Here is a 22,946-nt window from a genome sequence, read left to right on the forward strand (position 1 = left end):
GGCCCCCAAATAGTCCTCAGGATAGCGAGGAGCAGATAAGCAGGCAGATTTTGGAATAGTGTGGGAAATACAGGGTTGTAGTTACAGATGATTTCAACTTCCCCAATATTGACTGGTACCTCCTGACTGCAAGAAGGATAGATGGGGCTGAATTTGTCAGGTGTGTACAAGAAGGATTCCTGACCAGTATATGGACCGGCCAATGAGAGGAGAGGACATACTGGATCTGGTTGTGGGGAATGAACCTGGTCAGGTGGTGGACCTCTCGGTGGGGAAGCGAGTGATCACAACTCCCTGAGCTCCAACATAGCTAAGGAAAAGGATAAAAACAGTCAAACTGGGAAAGTGCTTAACTGGGGAAGGGCTAATTATGAAGGGATGAGGCAGGAACTAGTGAGAATAAATTGGAAACAGATGTTTAAAGGTGAAAGCACAGACGCTATGTGGAAGAAGTTTAGGGAACAACTGTGAAGGGTTCAGGATAGGTTTGTCTCAATTGGACAAGGAAAAGATGGTAGGAAAAGAAATCCATGGCTGATGAAACAGGTCAGGAAACAAGTCAAGAGGAAGAAGGAAGCAAACATTAGATTTAGGAGGCAGGAAACAGGAAGGGCTCATGAGTATATGGTTGGCAGAAAGGAGCTTTAGAAAGGACTTAGGAAAGCTCAACGGGGGCATGAGAAGGCTTTGGAATGTAGCATTAAGGAGAACCCCAAGGTGTTCTATGCGTATGTGAAGAACAGAAGGATGATGAGAATGAAGGTGGGGCTGCTAAAGGATAAAGGAGTCAACATGTGCCTGGAGGCAGAGGATGTTGGGGAGGTTCTAAATGAATACTTTGCATCAGAATTCACAAGAGAAAAGGACCTTGATCAGGGTGAGGTCGAAATAGAACAGGCCTGTGTCCTGGACAATGTGGAGAGGAAGTGTTGGATCTTCTTAAAAATATCGATTGATGTCCCCGGGGCAGGACATGATTATGCCCCAGGTGGCTGTGGGAAGTGAGGGAAGAGATAGCTGAGGCAATAGCTATGATCTTTGAATCCTCTTTGGACACAGGGGAGATGCCAAAGTATAGGAGAATGACAAATGTAATTCCCTTGTTAAAAGAAGGTTATGGAGAGAATCCTGGGAATTATAGAGTGGTGGGTCTTACGTCAGTAGTGTGTAAACTATTGGAGAGGATTTTTAAGGATCTAGGAGAATTTGGAGAAGTACAGTCAAGGATAGTCAGCATTGCTTTGTGAAGGGAAGGCCGTGCCTCACGAGTCTAATTGAGTTTTTTTGAGAAGGTACCAAGAGAAATTAATGAGGGTTTGGTGGTTGATGTGATCTACGTGGATTTTAGCAAGGCATTTGACAAGGTCCCCCATGAAAGACTCAGCCAGAAAGTAATGAGTCATGGGATCAATGGAAAATTAGCTGTATGGAAAAAGCAGAGAGAAATAGAGGAAGGAAAATATTCTGCCTGGAGGTCAGTTACTAGTGGAGAGCCGAAGGGATTTGTTCTAGGATCCCTGCACTTTGTGATATTTATAAATGATGTGGATGAAGAGGCGGAAGGATGAGTCAGTCCATTTGTGAATGACACAAATGTTTGCGGAGTTGTGAATGGAGCTGAAGCTTGTCGAAGGTTAAAAAGTATATACAGGATGCAGAGTTGGACAGAAAAGTGGTGGATGGAGTTCAATCTGGATGAGTGTTAGTGATGCATTTTGGAAGGACAAACCAAAAAGCTGAGTACAGGGTTAATGGTTGGTTACTTAAGCGTGTGGATGAACAGAAGGACCTTGGGGTACAAATCCCTCAAGGTCACTGCACAGGTTGGTAAGATAGTTAAGAAGGCTTATGGGATGCTGGGATTCATTAATAGGGGGATTGAGTTCAGGAGGGGTTGTGTCACAACTCTACAAATCTTTGGTAAGACCACATTTAGAGAATTATGTTCAGTTTTGGTCACCTCATTATTGGAAGGATGTGGAAGCTATGGAGAGAGTGCAGAGGAGATTTACCAGGATGTTGCCTGGATTGGAAAATGAGTCTTACGAGGCAAGGTTAGCAGAGCTGGGACTTTTCACTTTGGAGTGTAGAAGGATGATAGAGGAGACTTGATAGAGGTCTACAAGATTATGAGAGGCATCCATATGGTGGACAGCCAATGCCTGTTTCCCAGATCAGGAAACACCAGAGGACAGATGTAAAAAGTGAAGGGAGGGAAATTTAGGGGAGACGTCAGGGGTAAGATTTTTACACAGAGAGTGTGGGGGCCTGGAATGCCTTGCCAGGGATGGTGGTGGAGGCTGAAACATTAGGGACATTTAAGAGACTCATAGACATACACATGGATGGAAGGAAAATAGAGGGTTACAGGTTAGGTAAGGTTTAGTACTTTTTTTTAGGAAGGAATATATAGGTTGGCACATGTATTATTCTATGTTCTATGTTAACTCCAAAGGTGAAATAGCATTCCAAAATAAATGTTGTCTTCAACATGATGAAGAATATTTGAAGGTGTGCACTGTAAGAGTGCAGTTTGCACACAGGCCTGTTTCTGTGAAAGACGTTGGGTATATTTATGACAGAGCAAGATAGGTTCTTCATTAGGGAGGAAATCAAAGGTTACTGGGAGAAGGAAGGAGGGGGTTGAAAAGGATAATCAGCCTTGATGGAATGTCAGGGTGGACTCAGGGGCTGAATGGCCTTATTGTACTTCTGTGTCTCATGATGTCATGTATTTGTGGAATCTTTGTCAAGTTCAACATGGCAGCATAATCCTGGGCAGATTTCTAAGCTGGGAACCTTTGACTTGAATTGTACACAGCAGTCCCCAGTATAGTGAATGGGAGACGTCATCGGCCGGGAGAAAGTTGCGTCAAGTTATATTTTTTTGTTTCTTTGATCATTTCAAGAGTTTCATAACTTTTTGTTTGAGAGCGTATTTTTAAGTTTTAACTATTTGTTTTGCAAGTTCACAAGTGTGAGAATGACAAACATTCAGTGGCCCAATTAGCACAGGGTTTTGGCACCCATTGTGGGCAGAGGGAGTGTCTCACCAGCAGTGGGTGCAGACAGGGACTAGTACAACACCAGCCGACCATGCTGCATCAGGTCACCCTCGAGTTACAGGAGCTGGGCTCATCCACTGGAGAATGTGGGTATCAAAACTGGAGAAGGTAGATTTATATTCTGTTGGAAGTATGAGTGGAGACCTCACAGACACTTCTCGGATTCTGTGGCGGTGTATCACATGTTACTACCTGTGGGAGAACCTTGAGGAGCTTTTACTTTGGAGCAGAGGGACCTAGGTACGCAGGCCCTTCACTTGTCTGAGATTGGGGATCCCATGTTGACAGGGGGATGCTCGCCTTCATTGGTCAGGACAATGATGAATAATGTTGGGAGGTCATGCTGAAGTTACACAAGACGTTGGTGAGGCCACGCGTGGAATAATGTGTGCAGTTTTGGTCGCCTGGGTATGCAGAGAGTTGGAAAGGGTACAGAAGATTATTACAAAGTTGTTGCCAGGATTAGGGAATTGAGTTATCATGAGAGAATGGAAAAGCAGGGCTGTTTCCCTTGGAGTACAGGAAGTTGAGAGGGGATTTTAATAAGGTCTATAAATATCATGGAGGGCATAGATGTGATAAGTAACTGTCCACTGGTGTGGGAGTATCCAAGATGAGAGGACATACTATAATGTGAAGAGGGTGGGATTAAAAATGGATGTAACAGGACAGTTCATTCATATGGACGTATGGAACAAACTGCCAGACAAAGTGGTGGAGGCAGGTATCAATGTTACCTCAATTGGAGAATGTCTTGTGTAGAAAGGTTTACTGAGTGCACTTTTCTCTTTGGAGCAATGGAGGATGAGAGGCAAATGAATAGCAATGTTTCAGACTATAGAGTGGATGGCCAGCACCAATTTCCCAGGCAAGCCACTGCCAATATCAGAGGATTTCTGTTTAAGGTGAATGGATGAAAATGTAGGGGAGATGTCAGTGGTACGTTTTTATGCAGAGAGTGGTGGGTCCTGGAATGCATTGCCAGGGGGTGATGGTGGAGGCTGGCACAAAAGAGAAATTCACAAGACAAACAGATAGGCTAGACTCAGAGGACACTAACATGAACTCCTGTGTCTGTGTTTGTGGCCATCTTCTCCCCAAAGGCTGAAGGAGAGGCTCAGGAACCCATCTACACTGGAACAATGCACGCAGAAAGCATTTAGTTCCATGTTCGAATGGCTAAAGTGTCTACCAAAGGTTCCTTGCATCCATTGTTCTTCCAACGTGAAATATTTCACCGAAGCATTGTTGGCAAAACAAAACAAAATGTTTGCAGAGTTTTATTCCCCTGAGAATTGTGCAAAGAGGATAACCAGCTAAAAGTTCAGCTATGCTATGCAGCAAGTGGGTCAATAGCTCTAATTAACTTTAATATTTTCTGTATTTATATTTAATTGGTAGATCATAACAGTTATTTTGTCATTAACTGCAGCACAGCAAGGAAAAGCAAACAACTTCCAAAGCCTCAAACGTCAATGGTTATTAAGTCCTGCCTTTATCATTAATTGATCGATACTTGAAGAAGATGCATGATACAATAAAGATAAAAAAGTTTTGCTATATCCAAACTTATTATTTAGTTGTCAGTAAATTACTTTTTTCTCAGTTGCATGTGTTTTGGCTTGGATACAGAGGTTTGATTGCCTTGTGGAGATCAGAGAGTGACTAAATTTGAAGCCTGCTTGTAAAGCAATGGTCCTCAACCTTCTCCTTCCCACTCACATCCACTTTAAGTAATCCCTACACCATCGTTGCTCTGTAATTGGTAAGGGATTGCTTAAGGTGGGATGTGGATGGGAAGGAATGGTTGAGAACCACTGCTCTAGACCCAAATGTCACTGAAATATTTTGCTTGAGAAAAATTGTCATTGGCCCATTTCCTTTCGAGTTATGAAACCCTGCACAGAATGAGTTTCAATTAAGTACAATTAAAACAGTGGCTTTCAAATATTTTCTTTCCACCCACATACCACCTTAAGCAATCATTGACCAATCACACTTCCTTTAATCACAGAGCAACGATGGCATAGGGATTACTTAAAGTGGAATGTGAGTTTAGGGGAGTGGTTTTAAAAACCACTGCCTTTAATTTACTGGGACCCCATTTCCTGCTCCGTTTAAATCATTAGTGTCCCATTTTCCACTCACCTTTTTAGTTCATGGACCCTGTATCTTGCTCCATTAAATTCACTGCCACCCTACTTTTAATTCCACTGCAGCCCTGTAGCCCACGTCTTTTAATTCACTGTGATACCAATTGCCACACCTAATTTATTGGGACAAAATTTCCCACACTCCCGTGAATTCACTGGGACCCCATTTCCCACCCTCCCTTTAATTCACTTGGACTCTGTTTCCCACACTCCCTTTATTTCACTGGGACCCCATTTCCCACACTCACTTTAATTCACTAGGAGAGTGTTTCACACACTCCCTTTAATTCACTGGTTCCCCGTTTCCCACACTCCCTTTAATTCACTCGGACACTGTTTCTCACACTTCCTTTAATTCACTAGGACTGTGTTTCCCACACTCCCTTTAATTCACTGGGTCCCCGTTTCCCACTCTCCCTTTAATTCACTCCGACTCTATTTCCAACGCACCCTTTAATTCACTAGAACCGTGTTTCCCACACTCCTTTTTAATTCACTTGGACCCTGTTTCCCACACTCCCTTTTAATTCACTTGGACCCTGTTTCCCACATTCCGTTGAATTCACTGGGACCCTGTTTCCCATACTCCCTTGAATTCACTGGGACCCCATTTCCCACACTCCCTTTAATTCACTAGTTCCGTGTTTCCCACACTCCCTTTAATTCACTGGGTCCCCATTTCCCACCCTCCCTTTAATTCACTCCAACTCTATTTCCAACGCTCCCTTTAATTCACTAGGACTATGTTTCCCACACTCCCTCTAATTCACTTGGACCCCTTTCCCCACACTCCCTTTAATTCACTAGGACCCTGTTTCCCACACTCCCTTGAATTCACTGGGACCCTGTTTCCCACGCTCCCTTGAATTCACTTGGACCCCTTTCCCCACACTCCCTTTTAATTCACTTTGACCCTGTTTCCCACATTCCGTTGAATTCACTGGGACCCTGTTTCCACACTCCCTTAAATTCACTGGGACCCCATTTTCCACACTCCCTTTAATTCACTGGGTCCCTGTTTCCCACACTCCCCTGTATTCACTTGGACCCTGTTTCCCACCCTTCCTTTAATTCACTTGGACCCGGTTCTCCATACTCCCTTTTAATTCACTGGAACCCTGTTTCCCACACTCCATTGAATTCACTTGGACCCTGTGATTTGCATTCTCTTTAATTTGCTGCCGGCCTGTTTCATTCTTTTCATTGAACTGGAGCATTATTGCCCACAGTTCTAAATATCACAAAATGTCAACATCATTTGATTTTTCTTATTTTCTATTCACACATTTGTCATTTTATGCGCCACATTTGCAAATCAAAGTTCGTTACCACTACTTATGAAAGCTCAATACATCAGCATTGTAATCCCTTGAGTTTTGACCTATTTAACTCTGAAGTATAGATGACACATAGTTAAAACAGTTTTACACACTATGCCAAGAATAATCTTGAACTGGAAACTCCCCTCACTACTTGAGAGTCAATATTATTTAATTTTCTCATTTTAAACTCACATTTTATGTCCTATATTGGATCCTGGTTATGGACTCAATATGTTATGAGTTTAAGTATTCTCATAATGCCCACTCAATCTTTTTTATGAACAAGAATAATTTGATTATTCCATTCTGTTCAACTTTTCTGCTCCTCATATCTTTTCTAAATGCAGCTAAGGATGGAATATAGCATTTACGTATATTCTATCTTAAAATGTACAATTGACGATTATCACAATTGATATGCTTGAAATTATTTTACTATATTCATTTTTTTTTGCCTGAATGAGTTATTGTGACAAGATCTAATCAGTCCAGACTCAGGCTCTCAAACTGAAACTTGGACAGTTCCCTGATTCTTTCAGATGATGCTGAATTCCCCAGCAGTCGCTCGTTTCTTTTGATCCAAAGCCCTCAGGACCAAGGTCCGGATACCTCTTGAGATGCAGGAAAGAATGCAGTGAAGCCTATAGGAAAGGAGGAGGGTCGGTCTCAGTAACACTGAAACCAAAGAGTTCCATTTTAACTGTGCCTGCTGGCTGGGCAGATTGAAGGACCGGCTGTTCATCCGACTACTGATGTTAGATTGCAACAGTCGCATAAAGGAGCTTGGAAGGAATTGTAGTCTTCAGTGGACACTGTAGAGCAATGAGGCTGTCATTGTGTGTCTGAAGATGGTGGTGGGGTGACAATGAGTGAACTGCATCACATCAGTTGTGCGTTGTGGGTCACAATGTGGTAAGGAACTCAATTTATATTAAAAAAAAATTACTTACAATGCGGAAGAAGCTGATACTGGCCATTAAGACCCCATTTGGCCCCATTACACCCCACTAATCTGCAATTTGGTGGGTGGGAAGAAACCAGAGCACCGGGAGGAAACCCACATGCTCACTGGAAAGAAATGTGCAAAATTCTGAGAGACGGCACGAGATTGGGACCTGGGTCGTTGGGACTGTAATAGTGGCGCCAACCGCTAGTCTAACCGTGCCACCCTGTTTGAGGACACGTGAGGAGAATACTTGCCTTCCTTCGCGGGGAGGGAGGGGAGAGAATAAAAAGGTCAAACCCACATGGAGAGGCTTAAATCTGGAGCAAAGAAACTATCTGTTGGAGAAACTCAGTGAGGGGAGCAGCATCAATGAAGGGGAAGCAATTAGCAATGTTTTGTTGGAAGACCCCATCAAGAGTTTTGATGGGCTGATGCTGATCACCATCAGTTCTCCAGCAGATGGTTCCTTGCTCTGAGCCATCCTGGCCTTATCTCCACTCTTCTGATGCTGTTTTTACTGAGTCCTGGACCTCTCTGTACTCGGTGAAGTTTCGCTGTCTCCTCAAGATATAGAACAGATTTACACTAAAAAAGGAAGCAGGTTGGGGTTCTTCCCCATCTGAGAAATCTTAAGCCCATCCATAGCCTAATGTCATTGAAGATCACTCTGGCAGAGTACAAAGCAGAGAAGGAAGTGTTGTAAGTGATCACCTTTGGATGAATTAGTTCTGCCGTGTTACCAGCAGAGTCTTCTATTGAATCAGTCCCTTCTGGCTCACGAGGCCATGCTGCCAAAATACACCAATTAACCAACAAATCCTGTCTGTGCTTGAAGGGTGGGAGGAAACCAGAGCACCCAGAGGAAAGCAATGCAGAAATACGGAGAACATACAAACTTCTTGCAGGCAGCCGTGGATTCAACCCCCCGCAGCCGATGCTGAAGTAGCTTTGCCCAAACATCACTGGCGTTCCCTTTCTCTTGGGATGCGATTTTCCAACCTCAGTCTCCTCTGTATTACATTTGATTTCTCCCCCTCTCCACACCCCCTGCCCCAGGCCTGCCTTAGAAATAGTCCTTTCTCACTCTCTTCCTTCCCTCTCCACCTGATGCAGTTTGCAACATTCTCCTGAACACCTGTTCAGAAATGGCATTCATGTAGGTCCATGATCTGGCATGTTGACCGGTGACTACAGTGGCAACACGCGTCGAGCCTCAATCTCATTCTGGAATGAACTTTATTTACATGCCACACAATGCACAACAGGAGACACACCTGCATGCAAACCAGTAAAGCTCTGATACAAGTGAACTAAACTATACCTGTTATTTCAAGGATTCACTCACACACTACCTGCCACCTCTGGCGCATTGATCAACAAGGTTATATATCTATCTACGTTACAATGGGCGAGACACAATAGTCCCTCCCAGGTGCCCACCATAAATTCACTTGGACAAACAACTTACAATTACTGTCGCCCGTGACTCGAAACCTGGAGTGGAGCTTAGCGATGGTTCCAAAGGGAAAAGAGAGTGAGCTAGCCCATGTGCTGAGTGTTTATCCTGTATCCGGCCCAGGTAGACCCATGCGTCGTTAGGTGAGGAGGAGGACAAATTGGATGATGTCTTTACCCCTAACATTGGTTGACTGGGGATGGGCTTCCTGTCTGGATAGTCAGATGTCCCTCCAGCTTGCAAGCACATGGAACCTGTGTGGCCTGTGGGTTAATTCCTCACATTGGCTGCTCTTTTGCAATCATTTCTCATGCTGTGACTCTCTTTCTCATCAAGATTTGAAAGGCGAATATTGTAAAAGAGTCACCTTTGATCACTGAAGGCCCCATTGAACTTCTACAGGCAAAGTGAAGCAAAACTGATAGGTTGCATCGAGGCCTAGTTTGGAAACTCAAGTGCTCATGAACACGGAAGGCTGGAGAAAGTGGAACAACGAAGCTCTGACTTTCTTTCCATTGATGACATCTGTGTGAGGGGCTGCCTTAAGAAGACAAACAGCATCAGAAAGGACCCCCATCACCCTAATACAGAAGACCAGTAGGTCCAGGTTCAAGAACAGTTTCTTTCCAATAGCCATCAGGCTCTTCAGTCTCTCCAAGAGTAATATGCAGGGGACTCGTCCATGTTCTCCAGTTTGCTCTTTTTATTCTCTGAGATTTCCCCAATCACTTTTTCGTGTAGAAGACTCTTGGCAAAACCTGTCAGGGCACTTTACACTTTTGGCAGTTTCCTTGGCTGTATTCCACCTTTGATCCATTGAGCATGTCATGAATTGGATCATGGTGAATGTTGACCACTTTGCCCCACACAAGATGGACCTTCAGATTCCTTGGTACCAAAATAATTGACCCTATTACCACTGCAGAGTGTGAAATGGCATCTTAAACAACAAACTTGGTCTGCGCTAGTACTCAGATTCTTAAGCATGCAACTAACTTCCATTATCTTTAGCTGTTTTCAGGTGGCCAGAATACCCCAACGTAAAGCCACCTAAAATACCCGAATGCAGCTGTTGGGAGGCCACCTGAAAGCAGAGAACCCTGACCCGAGGAGTACTTACCCAACCCTCTTCAGGTAGGCGTATTCTCTGCTTCTGAGCGCTCCCCCATGGCACCTGAAAGCTGGCAGGACGATGGCCACAGTCGACAGGAGTTGGCGTTTGCTCCGTGGTGCCTCTCCCCGCTGTGGACCTTCCAAGTGCCAGAACGGCACCTTCATCGCTGCCACCTGATTATCGCTTCGCGCATGCCCGCAGCCGGCTCCAGAGCCGCATTCTCCCAGCTATTCCACCTGCAAGTGGCTTTTGTTTTGATTTGCTGTAATGACACTTCTCAGAGACTGTTAAAATTCACAGATGGACTTAAAAATACCACTCATGTGAGGTGAATTGTCTGGAGCTTATTGCAGCAAGTTTTAAGTAAAGCTAATTTTATAAACGTTCATCATAGCTACTTTGGTATTATGCTCTGAGGTCTTTTCTTTGGGTAAAGCCCAGGATTCTATCAAATGTAAATTGCTTTCTTTATTTATCTTTTAGTGATACCTGATATGTTGCCCGAGATATCCCTGTTCCATTACTCTAATCAGCATTCTCTTCTCCAGCCCATATTATCTCTGCCCATATTTCAACCTGAAATAAAGCGCACAGTATTAAATTTTATCTGCCGCATTTCTCCCTGTCCCTCCAACCCATCTCAATTGAGTTAAAATCTGTTCTCCAGCGTATAGTCCAGAGTACCTTTTTTTGTAAGCTTCCTTTTGAAAATTGTGTCCTGAATGGGTAAGTTGTTAATATATCACAAAAGGTGGAGAACTTCGACTGGACTCCGTAAGCCAAAGAACTGTGGGTTTCCATACGATCTGAATACCAGTCATTCACTGTTCACTCTGCACTTTGCTGCTTTGGAAAAATTCCATTCACACTATTCCTTGAATTTCAAGATTCAATTTATTATTGGAGTAATAAAACAGTGTCATATCACATGAAATTTCTTTTTCCCTGCTGCAAGGCAGACAGATTCGCCACCGGCAGGAATATCCTGAGCACCTCTTACAGTCAGAGAGAGAAAAGCAAATGTGAGTCTGCCCAGCATCACCGAGTGTCTGTAGATTCACCCCTCAGCCACACAGGGTCCAGTCCAAACCATTGGCAACCTGAGCTCCAGATTCGAACTTCTGACACAGTCAGGAGCCCTTCAGCGCCCTCGGCACCTCCTCTCATCCTGGTTCCGATACCTGGTGCCTCTCTGGCCAGTTTGAGCCAGTCTCCAGCAATCCACAACCCGCCGCGAGTCTCCCGACACCAATCTCCAGCAGTCCGCAGCCCAGTATGAGTCTCTTGACAGCAGTGTCCAGCAGCCCACAGCTTCTGTGGGTTCCTGACCATTGGCTCTCCCAAGGGGGCCGTTCAAAGCCCGTGTGGAGCTGGCAGCAGTCGACTGGGAGGCCAGACCCCACGGGATTGCTGCATCTCGGCTTCCTTGCTCTCCATGGGTCCACACCAGTGGCAGCACTGCCTCTACAGCAACTCCAGCAGTGCCGCCATCCTCAAGCTGCAAGCTTTATTTTCTAAATGACACACTTCACCAAATGCATTTTGGAAGTTTCTAGATGTACATCCAACCCTAATTCTCTCATGCATTTCCCTGGTAGCTCATTGGAAGATTATAGTGTGTGAGTCTGATTCATGGACAGGTTTATATGAGTGAGGTTGTGGTCTTCCAGTCACACTGAAATTCATCCTGCGCGTTCTCCAGGGTCTTGTGCATTCATTGAATTTTGGAGGCAACAAGTTAGAATTTTATAAACTGCTTATCACCTGGGAAAGATATTTTATTCAGGCAGTTAACACCAAATAAAGGATCGTAACTAATGAAGCAACTTCCAGACCATAAGATATAGGAGCTCACTCTGCCATTCAATCATGAGCTGATCCATTCTTTCACAACCCCACTCCCCATAACCTTTGATACCCTGACTATTCAGATACCTATTAATCTTAAATAAACCTATTGACCTGGTCTGGACAGTTTCCCGTGGTTGAAAATTCCAGAAGTTCACCACTCTCTGGCTCTGTTTTAAATGAGCTCCCTTTAATTCTGAAGTTGAGCCCACTTGTCCTTGGCTCTCCTCCCATGGGAAGCAACTTTGCAGCACCTATTCTTTCCAAGCCTTTCGATATTCGAAATGCTGCCATGAGAACCCCCCTCCTTATTCTTCTGACCTCCAAGAAGTGCAGTTCCAATCCTCAAATGCTAATCCCTTCATTCCAGGAACCACTCTTGTGAATCATCTCTGAACCTCTGCAACACCAGCACATCCTTTCTTAAATTAGGTGCCCAAAACTGTACCCCGTACTCCAAGTGAGGTCTCACTTATGACGCGTCAACATCAAATCCTGCTCTTGTCTCCAATATTGCAACCTGGATGGTAACCTTTATGACATTCTGCACAAGACTCCTTTGCACTTCCAAAATTTGAATTTTCTCCCCATCCAAATAATAGTCTGCCTCTTTATTCCTTCTACCAAATTGCATGACCGTACACTGTCCAACATTGTCTCTCATTTGCCCCAATCTTTCTCCCTGCAGCTATTCTGTTTCTGCATCACTTCCTGCCCCTTCATGTGCAAACTTAGCCACCAAAGCTTGATGGACCATCAATTACTCAAAAGACTGTTCAGAAACCAGTAGGCTTTTATTCACTTAAGAACATACTGTTTGACTGTCCTGCACTGACGAGGGGGCTGGGGAACAGTCACCTTTATATAGGAGCCTGTGGGGAGGGCCACAAGTACAATTGGCCAATAGGGGGGCCTAACCAGACAATTATGCAAACACTGGTTGACCACAAAGCTATTTCTTTTGTAATCCAAATCATTAACATACAACATAAAACCAAGTGGCTCCAACACCCAACCCAACGGAACAGTATCCCTTTATTCCCACTCTCCGTTTCCTGTCGATGAGCCAGTGCTCTATCCATGCCAGTGTATTTCTTGTAATTCCATGGGCTTTCATCTTGTTAAGTGGCCTCATGTGCGGCACCTTATGAAAGGCCTTTTGAAAGTTCAAATATACACCAGCCATTATATCTCCTTTTTTTCAAAAAAAATGCAGTAGGCTTGTCAGGCAAGATTTTCCCTTGAGGAAACCATGCTAACATCAGCCACGCACCTCCAGGTACACTGTAACCTCATCCTTGACAATTGACTCCAACAAACTCGCAACCACTGATCTGAGGATAACAGGACTGTGATTTTCCTTTCTGCTGCCACGTATCTTTTAATTAAATAGTGAATGACCTTTGGAATTTTCCACTCCTCTGCAATCTATTGATTCTTGGAAGATCATTATCAATGCCTCCACAATCTCATAATGAAAGGATTTCTTACTTCCATCTCAACCCAATCTTGGCCCATTTTGAGACATTAGCTCAGGTGGACCTTTGCATTCAGTGGTTCTGTGATGAACTGTGATGTTTCCTCATTGAGTACAGATCCCTTTTTTAATCAGACTAAGGCAATTGACAAACCAAGATTACAGTTCCATTGATCATTGGAAGGTGGGCAGCAAGATAGAGCCATTTAGTGGTTGTTGGCAAGATCACACTGGTGGTGGAAAGGTATTCATTCTCCTGAAGCGAGCCTGCTTAACACCTCTGCCTTGCTGCCAAGTGTGCGTACAAGGAAAGTAGCAGGTTGAGATGCTGTTCTGTGTGACATGAATCCTTCAACTGTGCCTTCTGTACAGTAAACCCTTCACAGGCTGGCACTTGTGCAAGTGCTCACTCTCTGTGGGAACGACTCGGCATATATGACATGGAATTTCATTTCACCTGACCACTGGGTTTTCTTCCTCCTCCTTTAGAGATTTCTGGCCTTTTAAATGCCATGCTAATGTTAAAAAAAAAACCTCTCCACTCTTTCAGGTTGACTGGTTTGAACTTGCCCTCGCCGGTCATCAGTAACAAGAATTGGCTGCGGCTCCACTTCACCTCAGACAGCAACCATCGGCGCAGAGGGTTTCACGCACAGTATCAAGGTGAGTGATTCCCAGGTCAAGTAATGGCCGGGGTGACCAAGTGCAATTCTGTTCATCTGCTGTCCAGTTACTCAGATATCCCGAGGGTTTGGCATCAGCCTCACTGGGAAACTGCTGTCTGTGCTGCCCTCAAAACACCAGGGCCTCGTTTCCTGATCTTCCTTAATACACTGGGTCCCTGGTTCCTTCATTCCTTGCAACACACCATGACCCCAGTTCCCATACTCCCGACAGTATCCTGGGCTCTAGCTCCTGCTATCCATGTAACGCACTGGGCCCCTGGTTCCTGCACTCACTTTAACACACTGGGGCTGCATGTCCTTAATTCCCAATAACACATTTGTGTCCCGGTTTCTGCACTCGCCATAACACACTGGGCCTGCTTCCTTCACTGAGTCCCTGGTTTCTGCACTCCCTTTAATCACTGGGGCGCTAGTTCCTGCACTCCCTCTCACCCACTGTGGCTCATGTCCCACTGTCCATGTAAAACACCGGGGCCCAGTATGTCACTCCCTCTAGCACTCTGGGCCCCTGGCTCCTGCTCTGGTTTGAAACTCAGCTGGTTCTGTTTTTGCTTCACCCTTGAAAATCACAGTTCCACTCTCTGAAACCCACCTGGTTCTTTTGAATCCAATTGCTTTCATTGGAAAATATACAATCCTACTGCTTGACATCTTTAAAAAAAGTTGAATGAAAAACGTGTTAAAGTATTAATAAGAGTTACAACCAATATAATGGAAACGCGCCAATCTGGCACCACCAAAGTCCTGAAATTGCTGGATTTTGGGAGGATTATGTTTGGTCTCAAGTGCAGTTGTGGATAGAAAGGTGAAACGCACTGAGGTAAAGCTGAGCGATGTAATCTGTCAGCTGACAGGGAGACCTGATCTATGCTAACATGCCAGTCGAACCTTTCTCTGTGCAGTAAACAAACGTGTTGGAAAAATGCAACAGGTCACCCAGCATCCACAGGAAGAATAACCTGTAGTTCTGCTAAAGGCAGAGCTGCTGAAAGAAATGGTGTCCACACCAACTAAGTAAACCATCATTTATTCGCACGTTCCTTTCTAGTGATGTCATAATGCTGCGGTGAGGCCTGGCCCCTCCCTCTGGCAACACGCTCCTGCAGCCTGGAATTTCTGCACGGTGGGCGGGAAAGTCCCTGTGCCCTGCCGTGCTGGCTGTTTGCTACGGCGATTCGGCCCATCGGGTGCAGGGTTGATCTGGCCCGCTACAAAGGCCTGAGCCCTTCAAACCCATCTCCGAGACGTTTGTGGACCATTCTGGATATTATCTGCAAATTCTCCCCAACCAAGACCAATTGCTTTGGATTTTTATTTTTGGTTGGACAAGACTTTTAAATCAAAAAACATCTTCTTTCCAAAGTCAGTGTCTGCATGCTCAAATCCTTGAAGGGTGCAGGTGAATAGTCAGTAGTATTACTCTGTGCCGTTTTACTGTACAGGCGAGTTGTCCTAACCCACAAAAGAATTTGTCTTTCCTCATGCGGAAAGATACTGTCTCCTTTGGTGGGGGAGTCTGGGACCAGAGGGCACAGTCTCAGATAACAAAAAGGCCCCTTTGGAAGAAAGATGACAGGGAATATCTTTACTCAGAGGGTGGTGAAGCTTTTGAATTCATTGCCACTGACAGCTGTGGAGGCCAAGTCATTGGGTATATTTAAGATGGAAGAAGGTGGGTTCTTGATTCGGAAGGGAGAAGGCAAGAGGTTGGGGTTGAAACGATGAAATGGCGGGGCAGAAAGGCCTAATTCAGCTCCAATGTCTGATGGTGTTACAATCAAGTCACCCTTTTCTAGCTGACAAATTGACCTCCAGCTGGTGCATTGACAGCCCCACACCTAAGGGCAGAGGGGCAATTACTAAGGACCATTCGGTATTTTCTTCAATCAGGTGGTGAGTGTCTTCTCTGATGTGGTTGCATTCATGAGGTGCTAATGATGAAGTAATTACTGACATCCGTCCAGAAAAATAGTTTTTCCTGGATGAGGGAGCAACACATTATTCATCAGTGAGACTCCTGTGTGCGATTTGGCAGTGAGTTCTGCTTTCTTTTCTGACTAAAGGTGTATGAACAGTGGCATGACCTGCCTTCCTATTGATCAGTATATGCTCTGTCAGCAACTTGATGATTCACTGAATCAGGGCAAACAAAGTGCTTCATATCTGATTTTCCATCTGAGCACTCTCCAGCCAGATGGCATTAACAGCAACTTTCCAGGTTTCTGCTAACCTGCCCTCCCTTCCCTTCCCCCGTCTTCTTTCCCTTAGCTCTCCACCCTATTTCCCTCTCTATTCACCCAGCCATCCCTCCTCCCCCTCCTTACTGCTGAATCCTCCCTCCCTTCTCCACCTATCACCTCCTGCCTTTGCGGCCGCACTTCCTCCCTGCCCATCAGATGCCTGCCAACATTTTCCCATACCTTGATGAAGGGCTCAAGCCCGAAACATCGGTTCTGCATCTTTACCTTTGCTACATAAAGGACCCTGTTTGACAGGCTGAATTTCTCCAGCCTTGTTCTTTTGCTTAATATCCATTCCAATGTATGGTTGCTGGTAAACATGGAAATAGTTTGCATGATCAGATCAAAGGAAAAGAGTCATATTGTTAGACATTTATGCTCTTTGGTGGTAATACTGCAGTTCCTCACTTTGGTTCTGTGCCAGTGCTAAGTCATTGGCCCAGCATGCTTCATCAGTGGTGGTGAGAGTATACTGTACATTATTTCCTATGTGCGAGGCTGAGAGCATCAAAACAAGGTGATGGATCAACACACACCTCTGTTGAGAAGATGGTGGGAGCTGCCCTGAACTGCTGCTGGCCAGGTTCCAGCACCTCGAGCCAGCAATGCAACGAGAACTCCAAGAATGTGCCTTGGAGTGGAAACTGTGGTGGGTGGTGCTCCCGTGAGGCTGTTGGCTGGACAGAAGTTGTAAAACACAGCTGGTGACACAAGAACAAGGAGCTCGGTGTATTTTTTAATGGCTCACATCGCAGTCACTGAATGTCATCGGAGGAGGGAATGGAAAAGCAAGCTGCTTGGACAAGGATGCTGGACTCAAACTCATCCAGGCAAGCAGAGAGTGCAAACTTGGGCTGCAATATGCCAGATAGAATTTAGTATGGTCAAGTGTGAGGTGTTGAATTTTGTGAGGACTAACCCAAGGTGAGACGTACATGGTATATGGTAGGGCACTGAGGAATGCAGTAGAACAGAAGGATCTGGGAATACAGAAACATAACCCCTTGAAAGTGACGTTCATAAATCAATGCATTGTGTAGGAGAGTTGAGATGCTCTGGTGATGTAATACACGACATTGGTGAGAGCAAATTTGGAATATGGAGGGCAGTTTTGATCACCTCACAACAGGAATGATCACAATAAGATGGAAAGAAAATTAACAAGAATATTGCTGGTACTTGAAGAACTAGTTTACAAGCAAGGGTTAAATTAAATATTCCCAGGAGCAGAAATTTATGAGGGGTACGAACAGAGTAAGTTCAAGCAGGCTTTTCCCACTAAGGTTAAGAACTGGAGGACGTGGGTTTAGGGAGAAAGCCAAGATGTTTAAGGGGATCCTGTCCTCTCAGAGGTTGGTGGGATTGTGGAATGAGCTGCCAGCTGAAGGGGTGAGTGAGAGTTCAATTTTGGCACTTAATTGTGCCTCAGGGATCGGTGCTGGGTCCACTGTTGTTTGTCATATATATTAATGATCTGGATGATAGGGTGGTAAATTGGATTAGTAAATATGCAGATGATATTAAGATTGGTGGTGTTATGGATGGTGAAGAAGGATTTCAAAGCTTGCAGTGGAATATAAACCAGTTAGAAAAATGGGCAGAAAGATGGCAGATGGAGTTTAATACTGATAAATGTGAGGTGCTACATTTTGGTAGGACTAATCAGCAAAAGTCATACACGTTAAATGGTAGAAAAATTTAGGAGTGCAGTAGATTTAGGAAGGTTTGTACATAATTCCCTGAAAATGTAGTCACATGTAGATAGGGTGGTGAAGAAAGCATTTGGTATGTTGGCCTTCATAGATCAGAGTATTCAGTTGGGATGTCAGGTTGAAGTTGTATAAGCCATTGGTTAAGCCAAATTTGGAATATTGTGCACAGTTTTGGTCACCAAATTATAGGAAGGACATCAACAAAATAGAGAGAGGGCAGAGAAGATTTACAAGAATGTTGCCTGGATTTCAGGGTTTGAGTTACAGGGCAAGGCTAAACAGACTTGGACTTCATTCCCTGGAGTGTAAAAGATTGAAGGGTGATTTGATAGAGGTATTTAAAATTATGAAGGGGGACAGATAGAGTCAATGTGGATCGGCTTTTTCCATTGAGAGTGGGGGAGATTCAAATAAGAGGACATGGATTGAGATTGAAGGGGGAAAGATTTAGGGGAAACATGAGGGGGAATTTCTTCACTCAGAGGGTGGTGGGAGTGTGGAATGAGCTCCGGCCGAAGTGGGAGATGCAGGTTCGATTTTAATATTTAAGAAAAAACTGGACAAGATATGGACGAGAGAGGTGTGGAGGGTTATGGGTTATTGGGGCAAGTGGACGAAAAGGGCCAAACTGGCTTGTTTCTGTGCTGTAATTGTGATCTGGTTATATAGTTATATAAGAAAAATGTTGATAGGTACAAGGATAGGAGGGTTATGGAGGGGTATGGACTGGGTGTAGGTCACTGGGAACAGTCAAGATAATAATTTGGTACAGACTCGATGGACTGTAAGGTCTGAAGATCTCAGTTACTTGTAGTGATTTTTTTTCTCAGACAACAATAACCCCTGGTCAAGCACACAACACTTGAAAATAAATGGTTGAATATCTTATTTTTGCCTTCAAAAACGTAGTTGGAGTTCAGTGATCATGTCAGCATGATATTTCTCTGAACCGAAGATTTGGGCTGCACGGTTGGTGTAATAAATAACCTCAACTCCATTACAGCGCCAGTGACCCGAGGTCGAATCTATCGCTGCCTTTAAGGAACTTATACCTTTTCCTGTGTCTTTATGGGTTTTCTCTGGGTTCTCTGGTTTCCTCCCACCCTTCAAAACTGCACACAGATTGGTGTATTTAGGTGCCACGGGCTCATGGGCCAAAAGGACCTGTTACCGTGCTGTCTGTCTAAATTTAAATTAAACTGAAATAAGTTAATTTTTTTTAGACTATTCTGCCATCATAGTTTACTTTGTTTCTGGGGAAACAATGCAAAGATATGAAGAAAAATATAAAGCTTGTCTTGTACACTGGAATTTCAATATGCAGTTCATGTGATATCACACCTGGATTCCACACAGCCTGGCCCTGTGGAATAAGATTAGCTGTTTCCCACAGTGAAGTAGAATTGCAGTTCAGTTGATTATTTAGAAGTTGTTGATTATGTGACACTTGCTCACTGTGGATCAGGGGCAAATGCACCTTGATACCATTCAAAATTTGAATGTTATCGCCAAGATTCTGCATTAATTCTCAGGGGAAAATATATCCCCGAACAGCCATCTGATTTTGCTAAAATTTGCTTCAGTTTTTTCTATCTTGAATGGCCCACCATGAGGAGAAGGTGAGTTTCTCACCACTGAGGTTTGCCTTGATAGATCACTTGTTCCTGTGCTGTGGGAGGTAGTCCACGTTTTCCAGCTTGAAGCTTTGCACCCTCATGCCTTTGCATTGCAGATTTTGAATCTAAGGGCCTTCCACTTACATGCTTTTTTTAAAATATTTTATTTAAAATTTAAAATCATATAATATAACTTTAGTTACTACATATTAATACAGACTCAATGTGATTAGTCATTTATGTGTATATATATATATATATATATATATATATATATAAAAACCCAATCCACCCAACCACCCCACTAATACTCTCCCTCCTCCCTTCCCCATTGACAAAGAAAGGAAAAGGAGATCACCATCTATTACAATCACATTTAAACTTTGTGGCTGCAGGAACGGAGGCACTTTTCAGAGCAGACCGAGAGGTCAAATTCTAACACCAATAGTTTTCAAATGAGGGCTCCAAACTTCAGTAATGAATACATATTTATCTCTTAAATTTTATCTAATCTTTTCCAAAGGAATACAGGCTTTCATTTCATTATGCCATCTTTTCATACTTAAAAACGAGTCAGATTTCCAAGTAATAGCTAAACACTCTTTAGAAACAGCCAGAGACAAACACAAAAATTCTATTTGGTACATGGTTAATCACAATATTAAAGTTATCGACTTAATATCTCCTAATTAAAAACAACACTGGATCAAAAGGTAAATTCACTTTTAATATCTGTTCCAAAAACGATTTAATTTGCAACCAAAAACTTTTAACTTCAGGACAGGTCTACGTCGAATGAAAAAGAGTACCTCCTTCTTGGCCACATCTTAACATAAATCTAAAGAATGAAGTTGAAAATTTTTCATTTTATACAGAGTCAAATACAATTAATGTAAAAACTTATATTGCACTAATCTATAACATACATTTATTTCCTTTGTCAAACTTCCCCATTTCCAGAATTAATATAAAGCAACACAACTGATTTTATTAATGCAGTGTTTGATGCAACAAAATCTTCTGTTTGGGCTAAAATAGAGCTGGACAAAATTGATGAAAATTCTGTAACGGAATTTATTTATAAATGGAATTTAAATTATTAATTGGTGCAGACCCACCAATTTTAAAGCATTTAATTGAACTAGGGAATAAAATTGATTATCAGATATGTGGGAAAGGGAAGATTTCAATGAAAACACCTTTATATCAGAATAAACTTTTCTCTTTTACTGTGGATAATCAGTTTTTGAAAGTTTGGAACCAAATGGGAATTTAAAAAGTTGAAGATTGCTTTGAAGCAGGGAATTTTTTGTCTTTTAATCGTATGAAAGACAAATTTCAAATCCCTTCAAATTCCTATTTTTGATATTATCAGGTTAAACACTTTTTATTAGAAAAATTGGCTAAAACAATATTTTTTTAACTTTTCAGGTGTTAAATATAATTGATGTAAAAAATTGTAATTAACCATTGCATAATGAACATTTATCAATCTAGTAACACTAACATGATAAATATCTAACCAGTCATCCTCAGAAAAAGTAAGGCTAATATTCTTTTCCCATTTAATCTTAGATCTATCCCATCCCTTTTTCCATATTTTCTGTAATATTTGGTACATCAATGAAATATATCCCTTCTTTGGTGCAATCACAAAAAAGATTCAAATTTAGTCAATTTAGGTAAAATCATATCTCTACCAAATATTTGTTTTACAAGGGATCGAAGTTGATAATAAACGAATAACGAATTCTCATTAATACCAAAATCTTCCCTCATTTGATTAAAGGATAAAAATTGACCTTCTTTAAAACAATCCCCCAAGTTTTTTATACCTTTAGATTCCAATGTAATAAACATTGATTCTACATTGAAAAAGGAATAAGTTGGTCATTATATAACGGTGTTAAAGTCAATAATTTACCCTTAGAACCTATCATTCTATTTTTCTTCATTCATATAGGCACATTATATTGTTGTAATAAATTTAAAATTCCACCGAAACAAAAATTGATGTACTTCAAATTCAGAAATATTCGCCATCTCAATTTTAGCCCAACTCGGGGGCCGTTCCAAATCCATTAATGAACTAATAAATTTAAATTGAGCTGCCTCATAATAATTTTGAAAATGTGGTAAGCGTAATCCCCCTAATGCATATTTCCAGGTTAGCTTATTGAAAGCTAATTGGGTCATGATTTAAAATTACTTAGACAATCTTCTTTCGAATTATTACTTACTAAAGACGATTTTTTAAAAAATTCTGAAATGCCTAAATCAGATGTTAATAAATCAAGAATGAAATGGGAATCGGATTTAGATAGAAAGATTGATGAAAATGTTTGGAGAAATTTGTGTATAATAGTATGACGAAGGTAATAAATGCATTTGCATGCTTCAGTGAGCAAGTCAATAATAGCTTGCAGTTTGGCTCTTGAGGTGCGTTTTTTCCCAGGAGCTCCAAAGCTGAACTCCCTCATGGAAAACCTCAGGGTGAGGGTGCACAGAATTTCAGCAAGGAAGACTGAGGCAAGTATTGGGGCATGAGCCATATCACTTATGGCTTCTGCACAACTGCTGAGAAGGGGAACAATTGTGCAAATTTCCTGCCACGTAGGCTGTGAGGAAAGGTTGGGACGGAAATTCCTGACTAATTTCCATCCTGACAATTTTCCTGCAGGAGCCCTAAATATTTTTTTATGGGCTGGTAGCAGTCTAAACTGAATGGCCCAGGTGGTCCTCAAAAATTGATAATGAATACGACATTCTCAGCGACGTGCGATGACGCGTTCAGCTCATGGCAGGCAACACGGGAGTTTTAATCTGCAGCAAGCCAACGAGACATTCGAATTATTTTCTTTTTAAAATATTTTTATTGAGTTTAACATATCAACTTACATAGATAATTTTAAGTAAAGCACTTAATAACTCATCTTATATAGATACAAATACACACTGAAATAAACGATGGAATGACATGAAACAGTTGCATTAAGGTTTGTTTGCATAATGTAAAACATACACGCTGCCACCTTTAACATGATCTGTGGATCTAGAGCTATTTTCCTCTTCTTTCTGGATGCTTTTTTGGTTGCAGATTAATGATACAAAAATGTACCAACCTCTTGTCCACATCTAAAACACAAATCTGGTAATGTATAGCTTAATCTAAGTACCTGTTGTGGGGTATGGTATAACTGACATAAAAAGATATATTGTACCATCCTGCACCTTACATTAATTGTACTTCTCACATTACGCCTACACAACTTCATCCAATTTCACTCAATCTATTTGCCTTTTCAAATCAA

The 22,946-nt window shown here is 42.7% G+C and overlaps 1 protein-coding gene across 1 annotated transcript in view; it reads left to right on the forward strand.

Moving 5' to 3' along the window:
• Positions 1 to 22,946, forward strand: part of LOC138736174 (CUB and sushi domain-containing protein 1-like) — a 2,349,200-nt gene that overhangs the window by 1,275,478 nt on the left and 1,050,776 nt on the right. The window contains exon 7 of the mRNA XM_069885244.1: positions 13,932 to 14,044. Coding sequence (XP_069741345.1) covers positions 13,932 to 14,044 — 113 coding nt within the window. The remainder of the gene's footprint in view (positions 1 to 13,931; positions 14,045 to 22,946) is intronic.

Source organism: Narcine bancroftii, chromosome 6 (assembly GCF_036971445.1).
Source record: "Narcine bancroftii isolate sNarBan1 chromosome 6, sNarBan1.hap1, whole genome shotgun sequence".
In the NCBI taxonomy this organism is placed as follows: domain Eukaryota; kingdom Metazoa; phylum Chordata; class Chondrichthyes; order Torpediniformes; family Narcinidae; genus Narcine; species Narcine bancroftii.